General features: G+C 45.7%; 1 protein-coding gene across 1 annotated transcript in view; it reads right to left on the bottom strand.

Moving 5' to 3' along the window:
- SLCO5A1 (solute carrier organic anion transporter family member 5A1) overlaps positions 1–11,578 on the bottom strand; it is an 86,524-nt gene extending 74,946 nt beyond the window's left edge. The window contains exon 1 of the mRNA XM_068396079.1: positions 10,660–11,578. Within this exon, the coding sequence (XP_068252180.1) occupies positions 10,660–11,578 (919 nt within the window). The remainder of the gene's footprint in view (positions 1–10,659) is intronic.
- Between the last annotated feature and the right edge of the window lie 582 nt (positions 11,579–12,160).

Below are 12,160 nucleotides of genomic sequence, written 5' to 3' on the forward strand. Positions count from 1 at the left end.
ACAGTTAGTTAGCAAAAGATTTCAGTACGCCAACCTGGGCAAACAATGAGATGTCATTTCTCACATACCCTGAAACTGTGACATATGACAGATCCCTTCTTCAGTCCTTGTAATACTCAAGATATGCATAAATACACAGTACAGCTCTGAGAATTAAAACATGGAGGGTTCTTGAAAGCATTACACTGCATCAGACCCACAGTAAGCTCCTCTTTTTGTAGGTTTTAAATTTGGAGTGTGGGGATGCAGGGGAGGATGAAGAGGGGATGAAGAAGGATGAAGGGAAGTTAATTACAGATCTATCTGATCATAAACAGTTCATTTTATCCAAAGACTTACAATATTACTACTTACCCAAAGGAGTAATAGCTGCTCTAACAACACACGTGTAAGAACTCTTAAAATTATATTAGTTCATATATTCCTCTATTATTCTCTGGTAAATTGAATCTCTTATCCTTACCACAGGCTGAGAGGGCACATATATACCCACATACGTACCCAAGGCTTCTGACTCACCAGGTTTAAAAGCTCTTTTCAACTCCTTTCCAATTAGTTGGCCTGGCAAATACTAGTCAATCGATCAGTTTTACCTCATTTCTCATAGAAGGCCAATCTTCTTTTAATTATCACAAATGCATGGGTGCTGTAGCCTTACCCACTCTTTTTGGCCCTTCAGGGTGAAATGCCTCTCCACTTGCTATCTGTGTCCTACTTGCTTCTGAGTGTCCAAAGCTGGAGCTCCACCTTTGGACACTCATAACCCATAAACTCAATCAGCATAAAAAATATCCTAAGCAAACCAAAAATCAATTGCTAGCAAATCTCAAGTAAGGCAAAGAGCAAAAGCTAATGAGGAAAGGCGGCTTTTTATACTTCTGCATAGGCCCAGGCACAGAGGTACTCCTGAATGCAGAGAGTTCTCTTTTAGAAGTGCTCATCTTCCTTCTCCCAGAGCTTTTGAAGAAGCCATGGGAGTAAACATATGGATATCATTGCCTACTTTGCATCTACAGCCAAAGGAACTCACACCAGCCAGCTACATCTTTGCCATTATAATCACTGTCCCATTGAAATATTCAGTCACTGAGGTCAATGAATATACAGAGCTTCCACATATCAAGAGTGCAATTGCCACTTAGGAACTATAATTTAGAGTACAGCTTTTCCTTCAAGCATCAGTTCAGTACTCAACTATGCTTTTGAAAAAATATTTACGGTATGGCATTACAGGAGGGTGATACAGTGCTGAGTCCAGAACCTTTTTACTCTCTTTATATTCCTCCAGTTACACAATGCAGGTGTGGTAACAAACTAACACCTTGTTTCAGACAACCCCAAAATCCCACTGCCTGCCCTCAGTCACGCTATTAACAGAAGAAACTTAATTTTCTGAAATTCCTATTTTAGGCCATTTATGTAACTTACCAGATAAATGCCTGAATTTGTGTGCATCAGCACTACCGTACTGCTGACTCAAAAGCTCATGTTATTCGCCCATGACTATAAAATTTCCCGAGGGATCCTCTCACTATTTCTGTCACTAGACAGCTGTATTAAATCAAGTTGATATAAATTGCTCATCATGCTTACAAAAATTAGAGATTCTAATATTATGTAGTGATCTTCTGCAAATTTTTTACTTTTTGAAATGAGGGTTATTACTGAAGCTACTTGCACTCCAGAAGGTTACACACTCTATTAAACCTCTTCTTCACTCACTGGGATGAAGTAACAAACAAAAACGTAAATTCATATTAAAAATCAGAAAGGGGCAAACTATTTTGTTATTATTTTTTAAACTCCAGCTACTGAAATGGTAGGGATCGATGGACAGCATGGAGAGGCACATCAGGCTAAAGAAGGAAATACTGGTCTGGGGGGAAGAAAAGCATGGGCAGAAGCAAAGCTTCTCTGTTCTCTCCATGTCCAAAGCTCCTCATCCTTGCCAGGGGCTTTCCAGGACTGCATAGACACTTAGAGCAGCATCTTCAGCCCTGCTCATGACTCCATCTGGAACTGGTCCCAGCAGGTGGCCCCTGGCCCAGAGCTCCTTCTGGCTCTGCTCCCCACTGCCTCGGACCACACCAGAGAGGCACTGCCAGTCCCACGCCGCTGGCACTAAACCTCCACTTACCCTTCACCTTTCTTAGTTTTAATTCAGCTGAAAAACCCCACGTAAGCAGCATCCTCAGGGTATTCTGCTTGTGAATTTCAGGTGGTTTTGACCTCTGAGCCTATGAGCTGACTCCTTCAGGACCTTTGATGGAAAAGGTAGTGTTTTCAGTTGTCTTACACATAGGAAAATCTACTGAGTCAACAGCTCAGCTGAATACAGCCATTTCTCTTTAAGTACTGGGAAAGTTTAACACACAGCAACATCAGATAATACCTTACACAGTATTTCCTTTAGATATTTTTAGACACAAACAAGGCTTGCTTAACACATTTTGTTTGAGTAATTACAGGTTAGCAGCCATCATAGCATGCTCACAACTATTTCACTATCTACTTTGGTTTATCTACAAAAACGCATTTCTTAAAATGACTTCTGGGAAGGTCGGGTACTTAGATTTTAATCTAACCAGGGACTGAAAAAAAAGAAGTGGGAACTGAGGTCTCATTGGGAGCACTTGACTTCAGGAGCCCACTGGCACCTTTGAGTGCCTACATGACACCTGAAGTAAAGCACTGTGAACAAATCTGTGGCAAACACTGGAGTAAACGACAACTTGAGCGTGAAACAGCAAATACCACACCCTGGCTAGCAAAGCGTCTATCAGAAGATATGTTCACCTGATGTATGGATTATCTGAAATATTTTGACTCTAGAGGATAGCTTAATTCATCCAGAAAGGAAAGGATACAACTACACAAGAATCCATCCAGTATCAATCAGAAGTAGCTGACTGAAAACAGATAGATAAATATGGAAAGTAGTTGCTAATTTATAAAAACTTACTAAATTCAAACAACTGAAAAGCTGATAGCTGGTTTCAGAGCAGCACTGGATTTTAAGAAAATCAAAACTGAGACACTCTTGAGGCTTTCATTCTAATCCTGTAAGCACCAAAGATAAAAGGTGCAGAGGGTAACGGTCAGATTGAGGTCCTACTGTGCATGGTGCAAGGCAAAGAAAGTGTTAGTATCAATATATGCAAAGAAAAAAATGGGAGCAACCAAAAAACATCCCAGTATGCTAATGAAAAGAAAGCAAGCTGCTGAAAAAGAACCTGTATTGAAAAATAGTGAACAGAATCAGAGGAACAGCACAGGAGCGTACGATTAGTGAACATGCAGTACTGCTTTGCAAGCACTTCACATTATACAGTTCATGGGGTTTTTTTGATTAATTTTCATATCTGCATGGTCAAATTACAAGTAAAAGTATACTTTTTTTTTCCAGCTGCATCTCCTCCAAACTCACCATGAGATTAGCTCAAATGTAAATCATACCAGAGTACGGTGTTTTTCACTGCTGTAATGTGTCTTTGCTGCCAAGTAAACTGTTTACCTACATGAGAATTAGTGCTCTCAGATTATCAGGTGTAACAGCAGCATAAAACAGCACTTGAGTTTCTGTGTTCGCACTTCCTGATTTCTCAAGTAAGAACAAATTCACCTTGGCAGAGGACAAGGATGGAGGAAAGGGAAGAGGAAAGACCTGGGTTCATTAGCTCTCCCGTTAACGCCGTCCAGTGTGTCTGAATTTCTGGCCTTGTGACAGCACAACAGATGCCCAAACTCCCAACTGCTCAACAGCAAAGCAGGACACAGCCCATACTTCTCCGTGCTGCCGGACACTGACATATTCTTCCCCATCATGGGAAGTGTCCTATTTTTTTCTGGGCACTTGGAAGGAGCTGAGGTACAGATCTGGCTGACTCAAGTGAAATCAGCTTGTGTGCAACGGCAGAGTCGTCTGCTGCCATAGACTTTGCTAGCTCCAGCCCATGTGCTCGAATACTCCAGTCGAGCTGTGGTAAAATCACCGTGGTGCTTGAATAAAAGCACGGACACCAGGACTCAGAGGGTCAACAGAGTTGCCTCCTTCTTGTGCAGAGCCTACACTTCTAGGGGTTCCTCAGGGAAAACATTTCCCTCGTCCGTCTGTGCCACTTCAGTGCCTTCAGGTTACAGCCCCAACGACTCCCAGCATCCCCCTTAGCTGCTGAGAGGTGTTGCAGAGGCACCCTTGGACTTGGAGCTGAAATTTTGACGGCTCTGGTGACGATTCACAGGAAGGCAGGCGATGGGCTTGCCCTGCCCTCAGAGTCCACGTGGCACTGTCCCATCCATCAGCAGCGCAAGACAGAGCTAACACTTACTGTGACCCCTACAGTCAACAGAGGCAACGACTGCCAGAGGGGACCAGTTGAAGTATGTGCTATTTTTGCACGGTAACTTCTCAACTGTTTTCAAAAGAAATGGGAAATGCATGTAAAAACAACAAAAAAAGCAAAACTGAGTTCATGCTTCCCAAGAGATAAAGGTTTTTAAAGTGCTATCAGGATGAAAAAGACTTAAAATAGGATTTAAAGAAGAGTGTGAGACTAGTGAGACTAATATGATTGAGTTACTTTTCTGTTCTGTTAAAATCTATGGATTAAATCCATTCACCGACTTTAAAAATCAGAATTTTAAGCTGCTGGCCTTCAGGATGAAACAGCAGGTTGAGCCTAGCTTATACAGTTGCCCGTCTTCCCTGCACAGCCAAGGCAGAAACCTATATATCTTTGAACGATGGCAGAGAGAAATCTGGTCTCCTCTCTTTTGACTGCATAAGCACTTTCATGGCAATTAAGTCCACCCAGGTGAGGCAGACGCTGAATGAGAGTTAAGGGAAAAGGCAGGAAACACAAAGCATCTCTAACCCACTTGCAACAGGAGCAGTTACAGTGACCCTTTACAAAATAGTCAGGGTATCCAGCAGACAGCTAAAGTTTCCAGCCCCAGGGTAATCAGACACTAGATCCCAAGCCTTCGGTTCCTGGGAGAAGGTACAAACAAGCTGTTACTTAAAAGGCCACTTTCAAATCTAAGTTTCCAAGCTTCTCCGGGGATCGCGGCAGGTTCAGACACTTGTCTGCCCAAAGCAGCCCTGCAGCAGAGCCCGCCAGAGAAGAAAGGAGCTGCTCTCCAAGAAAAAAACAGTCCCAAGCTCGAGCAGGTGAAAAGGGCACTGTCGGCCTCAGAAACAAAATGCTAAGTATTTTGATAAACGCCAGGCAAGGAAAGAAACTCAGCTTGGGACTTCAGTGAGTTTCAGACCTATGGGTCCCACCCAGTTTTTCTCCTTTAATATAAAAGGAAAGAGTCAATCAGGGAAGTATGTGCATAAGCCTCTTCTTGCTCCCGAGAAGGGCAAAGCACCTTTTGCCAGTCACTTCAAGTGATGCTTTGTCAATAAAACCGCTTGTGAACGATGACATAGCTAATGGCAATGACACAACAGGAGAGATCAAGAAAGTATCCCTTAGGGACACGACACTGGCAGGGCAAGTGAAAGTGTATCACTCACGACATTAAATCCCACAGGCAGAAATGTCAGAGGAAAGGCTCCCCCACCTTTCATTGAACTCATTATGCACACACTGCTTACATGGACACAGAATCCCACCTTCTCTAAATGACTAAGAAAATGGTATCTAGGATTATACTATGAAAAGAAAAGTATCAGTCCACCTATGGAGCAGGAGACTAAAGTGAAGAAGAAAAGTAAAATTTATCTGTCTATTTCCTCAGCTATAGGAAAGGGCAATAAAACTGCATAGTGTTACTTCTTCACCGAAAGGGTTGTCAAGCATTGGAACAGGCTGCCCAGGGAAATGGTGGAGTCAGCATCCCTGGAGGTATTTAAAAGACGAGTAGACATGGTGTTCAGGGACATGATTTAGCAGTGGACTTGGCCATTCTAGGTTAACGGTTGGACTTGATGATCTTAAAGGTCCTTTCCAACCAAAACAATTCTATGATTCTATGATTCTACTTGTCCTGGTTTGGCCCCAGAAGCGGCCAGACCAAGACAAATCAATCCCAGCAGCACAAAAATCCAGTGCTTCCCATGCCAATATCCAGGCAACAGTGCATTATGGAGACCCAGCAGCTGCACTCTGCCCCAGGACCCAGCAGGCAGAGGTGGTGGGTTTCTGATGGAGTATGTGAAACTGCTCCTTCTGCCCTCTCCTTCCAGGTGGGACATGCATATAGGGGTAGATTTAACTATAAACACAATAAACACCAACAACATATACATGTATCTACAGGTTTTGGGGATGTCTGTAAAAGACATGAAGGGTACATAGAGCATCCATCTGTAAAACACTGGTAAGAAGGTGATTTCCAAGTAGAATATAGTCTCAGTGAAATGGTTTACCTAATGCTAGAAAGAGCAACCCACAAATGATCCTCATGAAAACAAAGCCAGAGTCCAGAATATTTTTGAAACTAGTCTAAATATTTATTCTTTTTCCAGGTTAGGAAAGGATTTTACTTCCCTGGCTCTCAAGCCATTATCTGTACCAACCCCATTTACACAGGTGTATCCAATTTTTCAGCTCTTATCTCTTAAAAGCTTTATCTTTGCATTTTGTAATCACAGTTTGTTCCCAAAACTATGGAGAGTCTGCATGAAATTAAACTGGCTTAGATCCTTTTCTCATATCCTATCCTAACCAGCCTATAGCATTCTGGAAACTGAAATAAAACATCCTTAGCACAACGACTAATTCATCCACTAGTCATTTTTGGGGGGTACTGGTGAAAGCCATTCCTGAATGCTCAAATATTTTCATTAATGTAATATTTCTGTAAAACCTAACATTGACTTTCTATGCGTGAATTTTCAAAGTAAATCCCTTTTTTATTACAATACCCACTTGCAAAAGAAGCAAAGTATTTAAAAATTATTCAGGCACTGTAATGCCACTAAGAAAACTTCCCTTTCCAAGCACCACAGTTAATTTTAAGGAACTGCTTTTAAAATTCATAATACAATCACTAGGTAAACTCACATTCAAGACAAACTACTGGAGCCCTACAAAAAGACCCACAGCGTTTAGACAAAACACACTGTGTTTAAGTGCTAGAATTTGACAAGTGGCAAAAACACCAATAGTACAAAACAAGACTCGTGAAGTCCAATTTGACTCCAAACTTAATTGCAATTAATTCAGTTAATTAATTAATTAAAAGGAGAACCTGCACACAGCGGACAGCTGACAGACATGCTACGGTACAGTTGAGCATAGAAGTGAGAGACTTTAAGATCGGACAAAGACAACTTAGTGATTGCCCAGTTTTTACAGGAAGTGTGTAACTTCCACTTTGGATTATCTGTGATTAAGGGAGCGGGTTCTTATATTTCCTAGGCACCTGTTACAATCATGACTTGTTTCCAAGCCTAATGTCATACATTTTCTCAAAGTTAGCATCAGGGCATCAAAGCATCGCCAGGTTTCAGGGGCAGGAGGACGCGGAGGTGGCACTGCCTTCACAAGGAAGAAGTACCCCGCAGAACAGCAAGCTCGCACATTGCTACGCAGGCGGCCCAAACACACATCCCTGCTTGGCACCTTTGTCCTACTAAAAATGACATACCACCTTGTAAACTGGCGCCGTGCCACCCTGACAGATGGACTTAAGTGTAGGCAGCCAAGAGACTATGTATAAGCATCAAATATGTTTTTTGAGAGCAGAACTTCCAGCCAGGAATGTTAAAACAGCTGTCCACATTGAGCTTGCATGCCTACACTTAAGAGGATATGCTATTGCCACTCGAGCCCTGAGCTGGATTAACTTGGAAAATAAATAAAATAGCTTCCACAGCCACATAAGGTGAGTTTTTGCAGAATCAGGATCAGTGATACTCAGGGGCACTTTACTGACCTACGACTAGTGGGCACAATCACAGAGTGGAAACGGTCTTCAGTTCTGCACTTCGGTGGAACTCTTATCATGTGCATGCTTGTAAGCAAATGTTTCTCACCTAAACACATCTTTATATGTGTTACATTTCTTTGGAAAAAAAACATAGAATGTAATACCAGCATGATTACGAACAAACACGTTAGTGACCTTCCACTTTATGTTAGAGGATACATTTTTTTTTAATTAACTGTCCTCACTCAGACACATACACCTGTAAGACTTGGATCTCTTTCACCAGACTTTCTTCTCTTTTCAAAACCTCTCAGCTCCCATGGTCCACTCCAAGACTTTTTGTTAGCTCATGCCTACATGCGTACATGCATTTTACATTTTGACATCATTTTCATAGCTCACCCCAGGAATAAAATCACACTGCCTTGAGAAACAGGCATTGCGTAATGCAAGATGTGTGGTGGCTGGCCTGCAGAGCCATGCCCTGGCCACCTCTATCTAGCCCATCCCCACACCCAACTGGGCTGCCTGTTGCCCACAAATCCCTCTCTTTGAGTACATGAAACATTCCAGACATCTGAGAAACTCCAAAAAACATGTTTGCTCACATCAACGTGCCAAACAATGCTCTTTTTTTTCCACTGAACTCTGTTCTTACCCCTCAAAAAGTCATTAAGTAAATGACTAAAGAGAGGTAAACAGTCAAACCTGAACAAGTTACAATTTTCCTCAGAATTTCACACTATTTAAAAAGGATAATACCAAGATCTCCAACGAAAAGCAATGTTGCTTCTAGCTCTGAGCAGCTTAAAGACTGAAAGGAGGTGATGGTACATTTTACTCGATGTTTAAATATGCTTTGTGTTCATTTTAATTCTCCCCGTGGACACAATCAGATCACAGGCATATCTGTTTCACGTAGACTTTAGCTGGGTACCTCATCATTACTTTTGTGTATCACTGCATACGAACTTCAACTCTACGAGGTTATTCCCAGTATAGATCAAAGCTGCCTTCAGCACCTGGCGACAGGGTCACATAGAGTCTTCCAACAGCTGCTGGTGTCTTTTACCTTTGTTAACTTTAAGGCTGATCTTTGCTGCAATTAAAAGTTACCCGAGTCACTTTATTACCATTTCCTGCGCTAGAAGCGCTTCAATGGCAGGCATCATTGCTCCTGCACAGTGAGGATTTCTGACCACTGACCTTGCTTCCCCCTTCGGTGAAGGCTTCCTCCTCTCGTACATCGCTTTACCCTTCATTCCTCACCCACAGCCTTTCCATTTCCCCTTTTTCCATGTTTTTGAGGACTGTATGAAATCATCTATTTGCAAAAGTTTCAGCTCGCTCTCTGCTGCTCCAAACTACAGTTACTAACCTCAGCAACAAGATGCTTTGCTGTTTCATACTGCCAATAAAGTTGTTTCCAGGTTAATCTAAATTTCCACACCACTTAACCTTTCTCAGAGGGGAGGAAGAGAGGCAAAATAGTTTGGCAAATATTTCATCAGGCAGATTAGCAATGCTGTGAGAATAATACACAAAACACAGGTAATATCTCTCCCTCCTTCCAAAAATGCACAGTGCCTCAGGCTTCCTCCAGACACTGAACACAGACTGCCCATGGCTTTAAAACAGTTCAGGGAGCAGTCAAATTGCTAAAGAACAGGTCAAAAGGAATAAAAATACTGATCCAGATCACTACTTTTGCTTAACAAAGTAATTACACACACATACTGAGTGTATTCCTTTCATATATGTCTATTTTACATGGAATTATTATCTCCAGTTATTGTAAAGCCGAAGTAAATTGAACTACAAATGGTAACACTGAGCATGCAGAACCCCTTAGCAGCTCTCTCAGCCCCGTAAGTGCCTCTCCTTATTTGAAAAGAATTTGAAGGAGTACACGTGAGGTTCATTTCTAACAGAATCATGTAAGATACTAATGCAAAGTCAGAGAACAGCCAATCTCCTTATGCATTACACAAAGTATCAAAAAAGTATGGTGTTCATTATCATGCTCGAACTCCAAAAAAGTTTAATACCCAGTTATCTGAGAAACCCCTTTCTGCCATCATGACTATCAGGAAGCCCTGACTGTACCTGCCAAAAGCCAGGTGCCAGATCGGACTCTCATTCTGTGTCCCTTGAGCTCCCGTAACCGAGCTTTTAACCCTGAAGGTTTCACTTGCTGTTTTATCAACAGTTTTTTAACTCTTTCTGAGTTGCCAATGATTTATCAATGCCAACCAAAATTCATTGCTAGTTAAAGATAAATGAATGCTGGAAAAGTAAAAGGAAGCATGCCAAAATCTCCCAAAGTGCTTATAAAACATTAACATTATAGACAGAGACTCTAGGCTAAAGGCATGCTGACCAAAATTTAGAAATATATAGCTTCTGCATTAGCAAAAAGAAACGTGAATGGACATGGCAAACTTTAACACTGCTTTTTGAAAAAGTCACCAGCTAATGCCAGGTGCTGAGTAGCACTAGAGAAGCCGATCTTCTCTGCTCTCCCGTTTCCCCTGCAGGAAGTGTGAGTACAGCCACTTTTATGCACGCTACATTAGCTTCCCCTGTTACTGCTGTTCACCACTCCACAAAACATTTTAAAACAGGAAAGCATGGCAATTTTACTTCAAAAGTTCACTTCAGAAGGAGAGCTTAGCAGCGGTGGTGTTCAGAAGGAACAGGGCAGAAGTACCTGTAACTGGTCCCTCAGAGAGATATGGGGTTCAGCCTTCAAAGCATCCTGGTACTTAGATGTCTTACCTAGGTAAAGTGAAGCATTTTCTTTCTTGACATTGTCATCTAGGTAGGTTGGTCCCAAGGTATAGATGGGTGTCGAGCCCATGCCAATGAGGATTTGGGCACAAATGAATAAAGCGACATAGAGAGAGTGGTCGTTTCCACCCGAGTCCTTGACACAGACCGGCGAGTCCCACTGCTCTTTGGCGGTGCCATTGCCAGTCACGCACAAGCCCTCATTACTGACGGAGGAGTTCAATTCCTGTATCTGGTACGGCGGAGCGATGAAATGAGGTAAGGAGAAGAGCGCAGCCCCCAGGGCGATGAAAAACCCCCCTACAGCCAGCCAGAGCGGCCTCCGTCCGCGCCCCCCGAAGTAGCTGATGAAGACCACCACCACCAGGCTCCCGATGTCAAAGCAGCTGACCAGCAGCCCCGACTCCGAGCTCTTCAGGCTGTATCTCCGCTCGATAGTGGTGATGACGCTGCTCAGGTAGCCGGAGACCATGAGGGACTGGATGAAGGTCAGGAAGCACATGCACACCAAGAAGAAGCGCGAGTCTGCCAACACGGCCCGCAGGCACGCTCTGCCCGGGGGGCCCACCAGCAGCAGCGGTGGCGGCGGCAGCGGGGGCCCCGGGGACACCCCCCGGCCGGACGCCGCCGGCTGGCCGCGCTCCGTCCTCCCGAGGAAGCTCCCGCTGCCGCCAGCGGCGGTGGGGGGCCGAGCAGCTCCAGCGTCGGTGGCTCCCCCGCCGTGTCCGTCCTCGGGAGCCGGTCCAGCGGCGGGGCCCGGCGGGGCGCCGTCGCCGCCGCCCCCCCCGGCCGCCAGGGGGGAGCCGAGCGCGGGCAGGCTGCGGCACCGCGGCGCCTCCGCCCGGCCCCCCGCCGCCGGCCGCTCCGCCCCGGGGCGCCGCTGCGCCGGGGTCCCCGCCGAGGCCATGCTGCGTCCCGCCGACCCTCAGAGGAGCCCGGCCGGCTCCATCGCCGCCGTGCGTCGAGCGCGCTGAGGGGCCCGGCGGGAGCGCAGCATAGCGGTGAGGGGAGGAGGGAGGGGAGGGGGGTGGCCCTAGCCGCGGCCGCCGGCCGCCCCGCCGCACGTGTCAGCTAAAGTCCTTTGTGGCTCCATCCTCCCTCAGTCTCGCCCAAGAGGCCGCCCGCCCGCCGGGGCGCCCCCGCTGCTGGCGGCTCCCGCTCCCCGCCGCCGCATGCCCGCGGCGCCGCGCTCAGCAGCCGCCCGCCGGGGCCCCGCGGCCAGCCCGGCCGCCGCGGGGGAGAGCCGTCCGCCGCCGCCGCTGCTGCTGCCGCTCCGCCGCCCGCATCCTTCTCTCTCGGCGCCGCCGACGCCGGTGACAGAGCTCCGGGGTGCTGCCGATCTACGGGGCGGAGAGCAAGCACGGGAGGTCAGCGCCGCCGACCCCTGAGCCACCCCTCCGCGCCGCCCCGGCCTCTGCCCGCGCGACCCCGGGGTCTGCGTTGAGGACCGGGAAGCGCCCGCCGCCCCGACGGGGCGTAGGGCAGCCGG

Source organism: Nyctibius grandis, chromosome 3 (genome assembly GCF_013368605.1).
Source record: "Nyctibius grandis isolate bNycGra1 chromosome 3, bNycGra1.pri, whole genome shotgun sequence".
Lineage (NCBI taxonomy): Eukaryota > Metazoa > Chordata > Aves > Nyctibiiformes > Nyctibiidae > Nyctibius > Nyctibius grandis.